The 16,212-nt window shown below is 41.2% G+C and overlaps 1 protein-coding gene across 1 annotated transcript; it reads right to left on the bottom strand.

Moving 5' to 3' along the window:
• Positions 1-1,749: 1,749 nt before the first annotated feature.
• On the bottom strand, positions 1,750-14,488 carry LOC147795704 (profilin-like). Its single transcript, XM_087131357.1, has 3 exons — positions 14,329-14,488; positions 13,727-13,888; positions 1,750-3,866 (listed from the first exon to the last, which is right to left on the bottom strand). Exons 2-3 carry the CDS (start codon positions 13,874-13,876, stop codon positions 3,447-3,449), a joined length of 570 nt encoding a protein of 189 aa, XP_086987483.1. The 5' UTR covers positions 13,877-13,888; positions 14,329-14,488; the 3' UTR covers positions 1,750-3,446.
• Positions 14,489-16,212: the final 1,724 nt, after the last annotated feature.

The following is a 16,212-nucleotide window of genomic DNA, read 5'->3' as shown; positions in this document are numbered from 1 at the left end:
CGCGCCGAATACAAAGGCGACGATTCGCTCGTTTGCCATTGTAACTTGGCCCACGATTGAATTTTATATTTTTGTGGGCTCTAAACACGCCTCCCGCGTGAGAACGTGCATTGGCCAACATTTGCTCTTCGCCCAGCGCCCGAACAGTCCATATTGGTTCCCACCATACTTTGTGCGATCTAAGTTACCCGTGGTATTGTATAATTCAAATATCCCATTATTCGGGATATATAAATAAGGACTTCAATCAGTGTTTTTACGCAAGACACAGATTTACGCGTGCATGACGTGCAAGAGAACACTTCGGCGCGAGCGTGCAGCTTTTGAAATACGAGTGCTATTCACTTTATGTAAATATGTCCGCCCTGAGCTGAAGTGCACCCTCAAGGGTGAAAGGAAGACAGACGGTACGAAGTTTTCCAACCGGATTCTTGCACGCGTTCGGGGTGCATGCAAGGACCATACAATCCATACCGGAGGGGGGGGGGGTTGGAAGGGGTTTACGCGTTATGTGTGTTCAACGGTCTGTAAGCCTATTCCATTCATTAAAGGGGTGCTCATTAGGAACTGTTTCATTTAAAGATAAAATCTCCTGTGTTTCCATTATCTACAAGGATTATTGAAGAACTTGTTCTGATTTCAATATGCACACCAGCCTTTTGTTTCATGGAGATATTAGAAAAGGAGTGTCATTTCAGCTTTTCGATCCAGCTATGGATCGTGCGTCTGAACACGTTTATATTGCACATGCTGTGCTGTGATCTTCTCAAATCAACACCCCTAAATCCCATGCATAACAACGATTTAATATGTAAAACTCCAACATTCAACATTGAAATTTTTCTGAAATATGTCTTTAAAGACCCCACCTTCCGACTGAAGTCGTTTAAAGAAAAATTCTTCCCTCCAAGACCCTTTTTCCACAACGTTATAAAAAACGACTGATGCGTCCCGTTGGCAAGTTGGCACAGCATGGCACGGTCTAAAGGGAATTGCAGGTAAACAAAATATCTCTCCAAAGGACAATTTCCATCTCGAAAATTAACTTTTCTAATTCAAGTGAAAGTATCATGTAAGAAATATATCACACGGGTTGAAACACATAGTTGAAATTAATAAATTATTAATAAAAAATTATTGCCAGCTGTTCGTGGATCGTGGTCCATCTGATCTTCACGCAGCTAAGAAACAAAGGATGTGCACGCTGTCGCTGCACAACATTGAATGAGAAGAGTTTGAACGTAGGGGGCGCTTGTCGCACAACAGCCTTCCTCCCCCATCCAGACTAAATTCGTTGCACGTACTCATCGTGCTCTGCGGCAATCGCGCATTAACACGCCCTCTTTTGATCCTGCTCGAGGCGTATATGCCATAGTTTCGATTTTCTAAATTTGACACTTTTGTATTCTAAAATAATGCATCAACGGAGCCGATACGCCAAAATCTACAAGTAAATTCAGTAAATTAATTTTAGTTTTGTTCAGATGTCTGAACGCATGCCCATTTGCGCTAAAGACAGGGGATACTGTACTGAATTGAATGGTAAAAAAGGGGCTAAATATTATTGGCGAAATACAAGTGAAGGCTAGTTCATACTGTAACGATTCCGGATTGACAGCAGTTTTATGGGCTTTCACTTAAGCAGTTTTAAGTCTCCGTGTTTGTTGGAATCCAGTTAGCGGATTTAGTGTCCAGAGAATTTTATTCAAAAGGGGAGACAATGAAAATAAACAATTGTCTTGAGGCGAATGGGTTACTCTCAATCATGAAAACAGCACTGTCTGTGTGGTTTATTGTGGTCCTTGTAAAATTAGCAACATCGGGTAAACAACGCCCTCTATAGCTAGGGCTAAACTTACATTAGTCTCTTGCTTGTAGCTAAAAGTTCAGAATGGTAGCGTGCGCAGCATCGTTTGTCTGAAACTGTATAACTGAAGTCTCGATGGCATATTATCGTCAACTTTCGCAAGGGGTACTCTCATAGTGCTTTGCCCTGGAGTTATGCTTGGAATCTTGACTGGTCTTGAAGCTTCTTACATGGGCAGTTCCCGGTAGAAAACTAACCCCGGAATGAACGACAGGCAATGCGAACGCGCTGTATGTCCCAACTCAACGCATCGCACACTAAAATGGATTATGAACAAACTGTTCGGTCGCTTGTGACAGGCCCGCAGTATGCGCGAGGTACTACTAATAGCTTAGCCACACGAAGGCAAAGGCAGGTGTCATCGCTCCAAATACACTATTCCTGCACAGGATGAAGTAAAGATAATGCACTGTAGGACCCGGACTAGAAGATAATCAGTTGAAACAATTACCCTAATAATCTCTAAGTTCTCGACTTATGGAAGTATTTCATAGAGCTTCAATTACAATTTATATGCTTAGTCAGATAGTACAATTTGGAAAGCAAGCCATACTGGCGATTTTGCCATAATATGTTAAATATTTTGTTCTATCTCTAAAACAGTTTCTTTCTTGTGTATTTTGTGTCATTGTGTATTGTGGTAAGTGCATCCCAAAAAAGGAAATAAATGAGAGCAAGTAAAATTGCTCCAACCCAGCCCCTCACAGGGCATCCCTGGTGAGCCTTCACATTTTTGGATTGACCGGACTGCACTTTGCGGTACCTGACCTCTAAGATTTTATCAAGAGAGTCTCGGGAATCTTCAGGTCAGGGAACTCATCTACTTATGATGTAATGTGTATTGATAAAACATGAAGCCCGAAAGCCATGGGACCGTCATAGAAGCGATACAATTTGACGATCGTAACTATTTGTCGCCTGATTTTTACCTTCCATTTACTGGGCCAGCGTTTTACGGTACCGACTGACTAACCCATCCAACGAGGACTCGACTCACAAGAACTAAGGACAGCTACGGCCTCTGTTTACGTTATGATCTAAACTGAAAGCATTATACTTATTTTCTGAAACCTCACAACGAACGTTCCACGAAAATCGCCAGAAAATGGTTGCTTTTATAATTGTATGTCATAAATGGCTGACCTCGAGTATATTTCTGCCCTTCAGCTCAATTAAACGAAAGAACAATTTTTCGATTAGATTTAGGAAAACAGAATACACAGTCCTCACATTCAAATTACCTTTGTGAAAAAAATCCGAAATACCATCACCTGGAAGTGTTTGTCTAAAGACTTGAAATCTTAAACGTACAGCAAAGAAATAAACGCATTTACGCTATAGCAACTGGATTGCATTTATATTCAGGAGCTAATTCCAGTTGCTGCTGCCTAATTATTAAAACTATACTATTATAATGATCACAATACCTAATTCTCTGATACTTTGCCACCTATTCCTAGGCCTACCCTTTCTCCGTCACTTTGGTAGGGCTTCATACGAAAATCAGATTATATCTTCCAGATTGTGGATGAAATTTGTCAGTAATTCCACTGACACGAAAGCTTTTCTAGTGTGTGTTTTACATTCCTAAGGATTCCAAGTATTCAGCGATGACGGCCACAGCTTTGTTTGCGTTTCCCTGCTGGTGTCCCTCTGGACAGTGAGCGATGACGATGGCCGTTTTGGACTTTTGCAGAGTAAGGGCGCCAAAATCTTTCTTCTTGGCGTAGACCACCTTCTTGTCTTCTTCTCGCAGGAAATTGTATGTCGTTCCCTCAGCCGTGACTCCATTACTCATAAATGGTGCGAAGTTTTGGCTTTTGAATACTCCAGCGATGGTCGTACATTCCTCTTGAGACAGAATCAAGGCGTTCTGGTGACCATCAGTTGTCCATTTGCTCCCTCCGTCGAGCCCGATGATACATGCCCGGTCAACATGAGTGGTTCCGGATTGATCTTTAGACTGGGCAATCAGGTTATCAATGTACGAATCCCATGCCTTCAAAAATGTTAGAAATAAAATGTTTATAACAATAATAATAGCTTTATTTTCAGATGGTAGTTATGTCATCTAAAAGAGACGATTCTTAATGGGCCATCTGTCAATGTTTAATAAGCTTAAGTATAAAAATACACCAGGTATTTTGAATTACACTTAGATACAAAAACACCTCTTAACAATGACGTCACGTATATTCGGTCCCCATAGACTGTGCGTTCATTTAGTTTGTGAATTCGCGCCTGCACAATAGTAACATATGTCGTCGGTCTGAAAACTGGTATTCTAGCAGACGACGCATATCGGTGAGGAATTTGTCCTGCCATTTCCCTTAAAGACCTCGTGTGTGAATAAATTGCCAAGAATCTATCAAATGGTGATAAATAATAGCTTCTGATAAAAAAGATCTCCGGAAACTAATCAAAGAAGTGGAAAACGTCAATTTTACGACAAAGGATAATTATGAAAAATTATCGGTTTTTTGGCTGAATTTGTGTCCAATTTTCACAATTTTGCCGGGTTTACCTTCAAATAACTTTGATGCCACACGAAAGACTAGTAACTCTTATGATAAAAAAGTTTATTTTTCATTGGGGCCCATTTTCGTCGTTTTCCGTGTTTTTCACCTTACTTAAGTGCCCAATTTTCACACTTTTATCGAATTCCCCTCAGGTCATCGATGATACTGTCTGGAAGACCGGTGAATCGTTTGTATCCATCAGTTCATTTCTTCAAGATCGAGAGCCATTTGTATGAAATACGGTTCATTTTTCATGTGGATGCAAATTCCCGCCCTGAGTCCAACATGACCGGACAGCGGTCAAAAATGAGATGTCTGGATCTTGGGCATGGCATTGAGTACCGAAGTGCGACGTCATTTAGAACCAGTTGATGCCATACAAACGAATGGAGTACGCGCGCGTGTTGGTTCACGCACTGGTTCTGGCGCTAATTGTGCGCGTGACGTATTCACTTCGGTACTCTATACACGTACACGCACACACAGCAGGGGACGAGTGCGTTTCGGTACGAGTTGACATTTACCGCATTGCACTAATAATGAACAACGATGTCAAACTACCCGACTAAAAGGCCCAAACAAAAACTTTCCGTTCTCATCCACACTGTTTCCTTCTTGCATGATACTTTCTCATTGGAGCATTAATGATATTCCTCACTATTCACAAGTACAGAAATGTCAGGGAAAACTCGGCAAAACTGAAAAAATCCCCTCTTAAATGTTGGCTTCACTTCGAACTTCTGACTCTGTATTTTGGAGGTACGTAAGAAAGACGGGCAAAATTTGGCAGAAAATGGATTTTAATCGTGTGCAAGTTAGCAAAAGAGAATGTGAGTGTTTAAATACTAATCAGTATGGTAATGAGGGGCAAAAAACTTTTTTTACTGAGCTTGATTACTTCTGGGGTCCACCTGTCCGAGTCAAGAGCCATTTTACTGGCTTCGGGCTATAGTAGGATTCAGTACGCATGCGCACAAACTATGTGAGGGGCATAAACATACGTGTGACCAAGAAATATGTTGAAGGATTGATCTGGATGTCGGGGCGAACAAGAGAGCCAGAAAGGAGAAGAGGGCCTGGGAATGGGAAAGCAAGCCGCTTCATAGCCGTGATCAAGGCGTTCAGTTCAGCGCATGCGCAGCGCGCACCAGCCGCTTGAAATCTAGGCTAAGATTGACCTAAGAAATATGCAAATCAGCTGAACCACAACAAACGCCTTGGTTCAATCGTCCGCAGAAGCTGTATTGGGCGGTGCTCATTAAGTTAATGACAAGAGCCGATATTTTAAATACGCTTTTTGATTGGTTCACATTAGTAAGTGCATAATTTAAGTCGGCCGTTCGGTGAAAGATTAACTGAACGCACATGTGGCTACACGTACATGCATGTACACGGCAACTCAACAATATAACTTTTGCCAGCTGATCAGAGTAATTGGAGATCTAGTTCGCCTTTGCTTTGCTTTATTGATTGTGATTGATTTTTTCCAACAATTTAAATTAGTGGACAACGCTATCTGGCTTCATCAGTTGCAATTCAGACTTGGTCGGCGACCTCCAGTTTTGCATTGACAAATTAAATGACAATTGTCACAACTTGACTAACGCTATGAGCTTTATATCTGGTCTGAGGAGCACCGAGCAGAAAGGTGCAGGCTGAAAAATAACAGATTTGCTGCTGTCTGTTGGCAAATTCACAAAAACGTCGTTATCTGCAGCAGAATTCAAGCAACAAGATAGCTCGTCATGTTGCAGTCGTCTTGAAAGGTCCGCCATTTTACATTATGTACATAGTTATCATGCATGCATGATGTATAGCCCTATGTACATTTAGCTGAAATTGGTCACTGTGCACTCATTACATGCCTGCATCTATTCATATTCGCATAAGAGGTCGTGCGCTAGAGATCTAGAGCAGAGGTAAAGAAACACACAAGCTTCTGCGGAAGGTTGCACCAAGGCAATCATCTTTGTTCACCTGATTTACGTATTTCTTAGACTGCGTGAAGTCGTTCTTCGCCTTGATTTCGAGCGGCTGGTGCGCGCCAGTGCTGAGCTGAGCTGCGACGAATGACAAACGCCTTGACCAAAACTTGCCGCTTCACGGGACGTTTCTGAGAGAAAAGGACGAGGAGGCAGGGAACAAGACCTGGGGATGGTTGAAGAATGGTGACTTGAAAATGAAGACGGAAGGGTTGATAACAGCGGCAAAAGACCAGGACGAACGTAATGAAGGCCAGGGCCGTTTTCCAATACTCGACTTGGGCTCCATCTCAGGCTGCGACTGTTTTTTTTTAATTCCTGACTTTGAGGTTGTACTCTCAATAGCAATTATGATAGTGCCACTATACATCAAGTAAGATGCAAAAGAGCCAAACATTACAGTAGTTCAATTTAAGTTAAACGCTTCAGGCCCACGATCGGGGATTTGTTTCCTTCACGGAGCCTGAGACGGAGACAAAGTTGAGTTTTGGAAAACGGCCCAGGAGAGAGGGAGTCAATGTAATAATATCAATAATTAGAATAACAGCTTTTTCAGATGGTAGTCGTGTCATCCAAAGATAAAAAATTGTTTGCAGTGGGTCATCTATATATAGTATTAAGATTACATATAAAAATACACAATTTTAATGACACAGAAGGTCTAAAAGTAACAATTAGAATAATAATAACAGTAAGCACAAAAAGACGACTTAAAATGAATGAATCAGAAATTATGCCACCAGAAAAAAACATCTGTGCAATACCTACACATAAAATCTCATCAGAAAATTAATCTGAATAAAAATCGAAATTGATAATTTTGCCGAAAACCCTAGAAGTGAGCCCGAACCTACCACATCCCACCCACCTTGGTGTCAACAGTCGAGGAAGACGCACATCAGGAGTAACGTACAAAATTAAATGAAAGAGCAGCACCCAAATACCCAAATGATTTCTGACCAGTGGTTGAAACAAATCTGGGTGTATGAAAAGCAATGGCCTGATTGCTCCTTGTGTTATACGTATGAACCACATTGACTGGTGTGAACATATCCTTTATGTAAGACGGGGCATTACTATGGACAATAATGAACATTTCCAGTGTCTCAAAATAGTGGATTCGGGCATCAATGGATAATCGACTAAGTTTTCAAAAAGTTGGACTGTACAGTTATGTTTGATATCTTTGACATCTAGTGTGCTTCAGGCAAATGGTTTCATTATTACATGGGTTTTCAGCAGTAGCTCTTTTCTGCAGTTGCCCCACACAATACAGCTGTAGTCAATGAGTGGTTATCCAAGTCCTGTAGACATATCTTTTCTGATTTTCAAAGGAAGGAGGTACTTAATTAATTTTTATTTAATATATGAAGACTTCCTCTCGGCTTAGAACACATATCCCACATGAGTATCCCAAGACAATTATCAAAATGAACACCAATCAACTAGTGTGCTTTCACATGGGTTACATCGCGATTAAGCCCTCTCATTATAAACCTGTCAACTGAACAAGAAATCTTTTTACGAGATCCTATCAGCATACATTCAGTTTTGTTCATGTCAAGAACCATTCGATTATTATTGATCCTTCCGACGTATTTGATTGGACAAATTGATTGAATAATGACCATTATATGAAACACACTTCTGTCTTCTATAATAGGATTTAAACCACAACCGAGTATTTTCTTCACAGACATTAGTTTCCATTTTATGAAGGAGAAGATCATGATTCATGATATGAAATGCCTTGCGTAATCCGTACCACACAATCACATAAAAATCCCGTCATATAAAATAGATTAAAAAGAACGAAATTACTACCCACCCTACCCCAGCCGTCCCACCCTCTGTAAACCAACACTCCAGGAAAACCAACCTCGGGAGTAAGGTTCAGCATTAACTCTGCTTTTCTGTGGGTGAACATAAAAGGCACTATTTTTGTACCACCAAAAGGTGGCCAAAGAGGCGTTATGGATTTTGGCAGGAGTGAGGGAAAGCTGTGCCCTCACAAGGCTTTCATTCCCTTCCTTAAACTTATTCTCTAAGAAATTCCATGGTTATTAATTAAAGAAACCCTCAATTTCCACACTCCATTTTTGATGTCCATATTCTAAACAATGGTTGTAGGTGTGCTTTGGCTAAACAGCTGTACACACAATGGAGATTTCGAAAACGCGGACCTGAGATGTGGTAAGTCCTCAGCAGCCTCTAGGATAATTGCGAGCTGCATTACTGCAAACTTATATATTGCATGGTTCTGAATCATCTCACTGATTATCGAACCAAGTCCCTGGACCTTAGCTCACGTGACAATTTTTGTTGAGGTAGTCCCTAAATAACGTTTATTCTTTTCCATCTATAGACATTGATTACCTGCATGAAATTATCAAAACACAGCCCATCAACAGAAGTAGAAGGAAAGAAAGTCAGTGATGGTGAAGACAAGAGCACAACCTTGCGTGGGATAAAATTGTTTTGAAGAACGCTTGGGCTAAATTTGGACAGTTGACGTTTTTTGTAAAAAAGATGCTTTTATGGTAAATCATCTCTTTAGAATAATGCAAACACCCTCTTTAATAAACGAGACTGTGGTTGTTGCTAATAAACGTTCAACTGACCAACCAAACTAGCCCTAAAATAAGTATTCATATAATCGGGATTCTTAGCCAATCAGAGCGCTCCGTCCAATTTTGATAGAAAGCCAGACACGCGTATAGAGTACCGAAGTGTGACGTCACTGTGAACCCGAAAGTGCAGTGCTGATGCTTTTTATACACTAATTATGCGCGTGACGTATTCATTTCTGTACTGTTTTGGGGGGCGAAGTTGCACTGATCATTCCCGAGTGTGATTAAATTGAACGCCGAACCGCACTGTGTACACAATGCGAGGAAGGTGGACTACACCCGGCCAATTACCAACTTGATTTCAAACCTAGGGAACCATATGCAGCAAGGTATGAGACGGAGAGAACCACCCCCCTGCTTTGTGTTGGTCATTGTCTCGCAGGAATCTGGGGAATTCCTTTCAGACATCTTGGGGGATGTGTTAAGTAACAATAGTCTAGAATGTGTATAGGGATTGGACATGTTGGGGGGGTACCCCTCGGTCTCATTTCTTGCTGGGTATATAGGGAAGTATTAAGATTTCACAGTCGGACACACGCCAGCATTGGAAACCGTAAGCTGAAATCTGGGCTACTCCGCTAGCGTGGCGCCGTAGGTGCAAATCATCGGACAGGCAGACGCGGTAGACAAAACCACCAGCCAGTGAGGTTTCCTATTCAAGGCAACCTTAACCACTATTTGTCCAAGAAGGCGCTAGCAATGCACAAAACTATGGGAACTTGCACAAAACAGGCCATAGTCCGTTTAGTCGCCACAGTAATGAATTGATACACATGCAGATACAAAGAATCCTACGGTAGGGCGTGTTAGCAAACTGATTGAGCTAATGGAACAATGTCGTACGCAGGGTTTTGAGTCAACTCGGACCTAAACCAACTCGGACCCATGCCAACTCGGACCCATGCCAACTCGGACCCACGACCAACTCGGGCCCAATACTAACTCGGACCCACGACCAACTCGGACCCACCCTGAGTCAACTCGGACCCAACCCCAGGAGCGTGATTAACTTGTTGAAAATTTTTATTTTGTCCACTTTTACATTTTAGCATTTGGTAAATGACACTTTTGCACTGCATGCTGCCAAGCTGTAACGTCCTGTCTACACGTTATGCAGGGAGACAGTGGCACAGGCTTCCCAGAATCTCTCCGTTTTCTAGATCCAGATCACTAGCAGAAATCGAATGAACTTTCACCAAACAGCCCCCAAAGTTTTTGTTGCAATAAAATGCCACAGATAGGCCCTTCTGATGTACATTAAGAGATGCTGCATACGTACAACAGATACTGCAGATACACATCAATGTCACGAACATTGGCCCTTTACAGTGTCTAATGGTGTTATCCTCCACCCGGCCACTTTTCATTTTTTTTTGGCCTGGCAAGTCTTACACCTCCACCTTGCCCCATTCTCTCCCCACCCCCAATACCGGCAAGATGGAGGAATTCATCCATACAGGCCTTAACTGACTGTCCAAATAACGCAAATAGGTTGGTAATTTCGAACAACACAAATCAAATCATTTTAAAATAAAAATGTGGAATATTTCCTATTGGCTTAAACTTGGAGACGGTTTTGAAGCGTCGTATGTCTGCTCGCGAGCTCATTATTAATATTTTGTGATCCCACGGTTTCTTATTTTCTACAATAAGACGTGCCATAATCACGAGGGATCATAGAATTATTTATATAAATCCCGAATTTGGGATTGATAGTTTCCGGTTCAGAGTATTTCTTTCACAAAAAGCCCCACAACGCGGGCCTATTTTGGATAGAGGAAGGCGGCTACATTCATATTAGCGCATAGTTTTACTACTATTAGGGGGTATCTTCGGGAAAAGACGAATAAAAAAGTTCATAAAATTGAAACGAAAAGTGATCCATCTGTCCATAATCTTGAATTTCCAACGAAAAAATGAAGGCCAACCTCTTCGCGAGGTTCAAGAGTCAGCGCTATTTCGGTCTACGGGCGCGTATTTGGTGTAATGCAACCATAAGACTCAGTGGGTCCGAGTTGACTCGAAGTGGGTCCGAAACGGCGTGGGTCCCAGTTGGCGTGGGTCCGAGTTGGTCCTGGATCCGAGTTGGCATGGGTCCGAGTTGGAATGGGTCCGAGTTGGTTTGGGTCCGAGTTGACCTGATCCCGTACGGAGCTCCTAAAGTAGTCTTGGTTTCAAGACGTTAGTGCTTGATAGCGGACACCGTGCATAGTGCGCCCCCTAACGACTCACAATTAGACTGTGCGCCAGCTCGCACCAACGTCTTGGGAATCTTGCAGCAGCGTTTTAACTTGTTCTTTATTTTTCCCTCGGCTTTCCAAGGGAACCTATCAGCACTCGCTAAATTGCATGCATAATAAATTTTGGTGACCTCAAAAATACACCATGGTATGGTCACATGCATCATGGCTGTCTGCAGTCCCGCCATGAAGCCGCCATGTTGTTCGAACTTCGAAGAACATGTACATAATTATAATACCAAAGGCTATAAATATTTAAGAAGATCGGACATTTGCATACAACTGCCACACCCCATATTCCTGCAAGATTCCCAAGACGTTAGTGAGAGTAAGTAAAATCTAGGTGTGCGAGGGCGCTCTTCAACAGAAATAAAACAACTATCGATCACTAACGTCTTGGGCCAAGACTACCCCTTAAGGACTTCCAAAATTCTTTCATCTCGTGCGCACGACACATTCTATCTCGTGTGCACGACTTATTTTTGTCAGTACTCGTATGCATAGGGAAGGGGCGTAATCATACATGTCGCCTCAATGTGCTAAGTTTGGTGGAGTGGAGTTAGGTTCCCACCATGAATTTCGTTTTTCCGGACTGTAATTCTTAAAAGAAGTGCTTTTATTGCTAAGAAATAACAAGGGAGACCAGTCTGTGCCAGCAAACTTCAAGGAATAATTGGTTGATATTATCCTTTTGCTAAGAGGGGTTTGAGGATTATTCCAAGAAGATTGTTGCTGTGAATTATAGAAGGGAGGGGATCAGCTTTGTAATCAGCATCAACAGGGCCACTCCCCACTCGTGTTTTACTCTGTGGTTTTTATAAGCTTCACGGGCGAAGGGTCTATACACTGATGTATAAAAGTAGTTTTATAGGTTTGCGCCACCAGCATGGAGAGAATTTTAGGTCGATGTCACTTAAGTGTGATACCAGCGTGTGTGCATGGTTGAACGTCCTAAAAAGTATGATTCTTAGAGAGTAAATTTCAGGAAGTCAGTACTGGTCTCATGCAAAGCCATTATAGTTGGTGGGTAACACTTGTCAACACAACTCGCCCGCGGGCCCATTAGGTTAGTGTTTCCCAGAGAGCGGGAGCTTTAAAAACTCCGTATCCAGAGCTCGGCGACGCAAGGACTCCTATGTGTATATTTGCAATTTTTGTTTCTAATTCACTTAACGATTTAATGTATACAGTAGACATAAAATGGGGAGTGGTCCTGTTGTTACCGATGACAAATTTCATTCCCTCTCTTTTATAAACTCTGCTTCATGGCACCAATCTTCATGGAATAATCCTGAAACCACCCGTTAGCAAAAGCATATTCATAAATACCTCAGTCAGTCTCCCTATTCAACAACGTGCAACATGACCGTGTGTTAATAATATGATGATAATGCCCGCTGAGAAGTGATAATTCAGGCGCTGGCAACCGGATACGAGACACTTTTCTCCATCCCTATAGAGTACCGAAGTGAATACGCACAATTAGTGTGTAAAAGGCATTAGCGCGAAAACCAGCGAATGAACCAACACGAGTGCGTACTCCATTCGTTTGTATGGCATCAACTGGTTCTAAATGACGTCACACTTCGGTACTCAATTGGTACGGTCAAGAGTCTCGCGTGCGATGCAGTCCGCACATCGCACCACGCACCCACCAAGTTCATTGAAGGGGATTCTATTGGACAACTTTCAAAAGGAATACACGATAAAATAGACGGGGGTGTTTGGGAAAATGAAAGTAAAGTTTTAGAACAAAATTGTTGGAAATCCATCGTATGTTGACTTCGTTTGACTCTCTCAATAAAAAGGTATGAATGGGAATAAATATGTGCTTGACCGGTCTTAAACTAATGTTTGAAACCTTGCTCGGGAGAACGAACGCTGACAGGCGAGGGATAATGCCCTCCCTTGCGTCTCGGTCATTATTCGCGTTCATTCTTATCCGGCCTGAAACGCATGTTTAAGACCTGCCAAGCACATATTTTTTCCCCTTAATATCGACCGATCATTCCTTGAACGTTACTTGCAGATACCGGTCTTCCTTGTTATTTTCTAAGACAATTTTAATAATTGACAAATGGGAAGAGCCACCAACATAGGGCTCGGTAGCTCAGTTGGTAGAGCACCGGTGCGATATTCCAGAGTCCACACGATCAAATCCCGTTCAAGCCAATTTATTTGTTCATCTTTCTAATTATTTATAAGCACCAAGTCAGTTTTCCTGTATAATTTGTTTCATAATTTTCGGAAAACAGTCCAGAAAAAACGATATTCCTGGTGGGGACCTAACTCCACTCCACCAAACTTAACAGGTAGAGGCAAAAGGTGTGATTACGCCCCTTCCATATTCACACGAGTACGGACAAAAATAAGTGTGTGCACGAGATAATAAGTCGTGCGTGCGAGATAATAAAAATGTTGAATGTTCTTTTAGGGGCTCCGTATTCTGTTGAGTTACACAAAAAAAATAGTGTTCGTAAATACTGACCCCTTGCCGAGCGAACAGGTGACCACGAGATTCCAGTTGATCAAGAAGGCGCTTCATGAGGGCTTCAAGAGTGTCATGTTCCTGGTACCCACTCACCAGGGCGTAATTGACGGACAAGGAAAAAAGAAGCAAAGCCTTCAGGCCCAACATGCTGTGCGTTTTCTGGAATTAAATTGGGTTGTGGCGGTATTTTGTTAAATTTCAAACGTTAACGTACCGTATTTGGGGAAAAGACAATATAGGCCTGTGCATTAGAAGAGGAGACAGCCTTCAAGTCACGTGGTAGGTACGTCCAACTTTTGGGATCAAAAGTCATGTACCGACGTGATTTTCTGCAGTTTTTGACTCTGTATTGATGCAAGTTAAAAGTTGAATCCCCGTCGATTCCTTTAATTAAAAGTGTCTACACTTCCCATTTTACATGGTTAACACGATGAAGGTCAAAGTGGCGCCTTTGACCTGCAACGAGAAAAGCTTGCTTGCGTTTTTAATTCAAAAATTCAAATACTGAAATCTACATCCACTTATAAAGCGTTTGTTCACTATTTCAGCTTCCTCTCGTTGGAAGTTTCCCAAACATAGGTATAGCGAAATATACATACCGCTAAAGTGAACAGTTGCTGACTGTGATACCGCTAAAGTGAACAGTTGCTGACTGTGATACCGCTAAAGTGAACAGTTGCTGACTGTGATGGGCACCAGGTCTCTCACTGTGTTGCCCGAGTCACTAAACCAGTGGGGTAATGCTGATGGGTCAAACGTTTGTTCGTGTTTGTTCGTTGATTTCCTGATCACAGAATATTTGCATGGGTCACTGCGTCAGTTGCAAGCAGGGCATAAAATTAAAATTTACGTTCGTTCAATTTGTCATTCAAAAGGGAAAAGCAATGAATAGTAGAGCTGGAAGTTGTAGGAAAACTGTTTGGGTTAAGGTCATAACTACAAAAGCCCGCAATCGCGCAAGGGAAATAAACATGTCATTGGGAAACTAATTCATTATTTCGAACGACTAATCACTTTTAACGAAGTACTAATTCGTTACTGGGATTCACTAATTCGTTCTTATGAATTTTAAAATCGTCATTTTCAAACTATAAATTAGTAATTCATTAATTTGTTATTGCGATTCACTACTTTGTTATTACGAATTACTAATTTACGAATTATTAATTCGTTCTTGCGAATTACTAACCCGTTGTAATGATTCTTTCTAACTTTCTCGTTATTTTGAATTACTAGTTCATTATTTTTGAATCAATAATTCGTTATACAAATCATGAATCGAACTGGGAATTCGTAACAATCAATTTCAGTTTCCAACTGAAAATTTTCTTTCACTGCAACGATTGGCCATCCGTACATTACTGTTTGTCAGTAAGCATTTCCATAATGGCTTCATTCATATCGCTAACAGAGGCAACTGCAGGCTAAAGCAGATTCGAAAAGGTGATTCGATGCCCTTATGAAAAAACAGGGCCCTTCAGCTCCGTGCGCAATTTAGTTGAGAGTCATTCTGAAGACTACAATTAATATTCTTCTTGCATATGAGAACTCGTGTGTTTACTCTCCTAGATTTCAATCCTGGTTCTAGCAGCATAGCAGTTGCCATGAAATGACCCTTAGAGAAAAGCGTTGTTTCGATCAACCTAAGTGTAGATTGGTGAGATATGCCAGCAGTGCAATACGTCACCTGACGAAACTCATGAATGAAACGAAAAATGAAATTTACAGGTGAAAACAATTTAGGTTTTTTTTTATTTTAACCTTAATTCTATTTTTTAGCTGTGCACATTTCCTTGTTACGTGGCTGTATTTTTAATATTTGTATCGATTTAACTTATATGTATTTATATTTAATGTAAAAGAAATTTGTATTGTTTGTTTTTAAGTGTCTTTACATATTTTTCTGTTTAAGTGTTTACCTTTAATGGCTTTTAAATCATCTGAATCTTTTTCTTAATTTTGTAAACTCACATACAATTTGGCTTATTGGCAACGAAGTGTGGGTAAATAAATAATAATACAAAAATACTAATTATTGTTATAACAAGGTAAAATTTAAAAAAAATCTAAACAGACAATTACTTTATGTCCATGCCCAGTGTGTGAATTACAGTAACTGTAGACCGTTCCTGTATTTCAGAGCAATGAAAAGTTGCTTCCTTTTCTCTACCTCTCTATTTAAGTGCTCGATTATCGTACTTCTGGCTTTGGCCTGGAGTTCGTCACCCAAAATTATGTTTTTCATGCAAAGACAATTGTGAAATGATAGGGCCTTTATGGGGCAGATGATGGTCGTGTCCATTGTAAACACCGTGGAAAACGTGAAGTGAGGCCTAATTTTTTCACAGCTCTTTGCCCATGTATCAGTGGCGATTTAGCACAGACCTGATGGCATTGTGCCAAGGACACGTTTCTCTCCCAATACTGGCCTCATGCTTTGTACACAAATTTTTAATTGAAAGGATTTTCCTGACTGGGTTTGC

Source organism: Acanthaster planci, linkage group LG21 (genome assembly GCF_054643075.1).
Source record: "Acanthaster planci isolate LZ-2023a linkage group LG21, COTS_SCS, whole genome shotgun sequence".
In the NCBI taxonomy this organism is placed as follows: Eukaryota; Metazoa; Echinodermata; class Asteroidea; order Valvatida; family Acanthasteridae; genus Acanthaster; species Acanthaster planci.
Note: the sequence above shows the minus strand (reverse complement) of the source record. Positions and strands in the feature narration are given on the sequence as shown.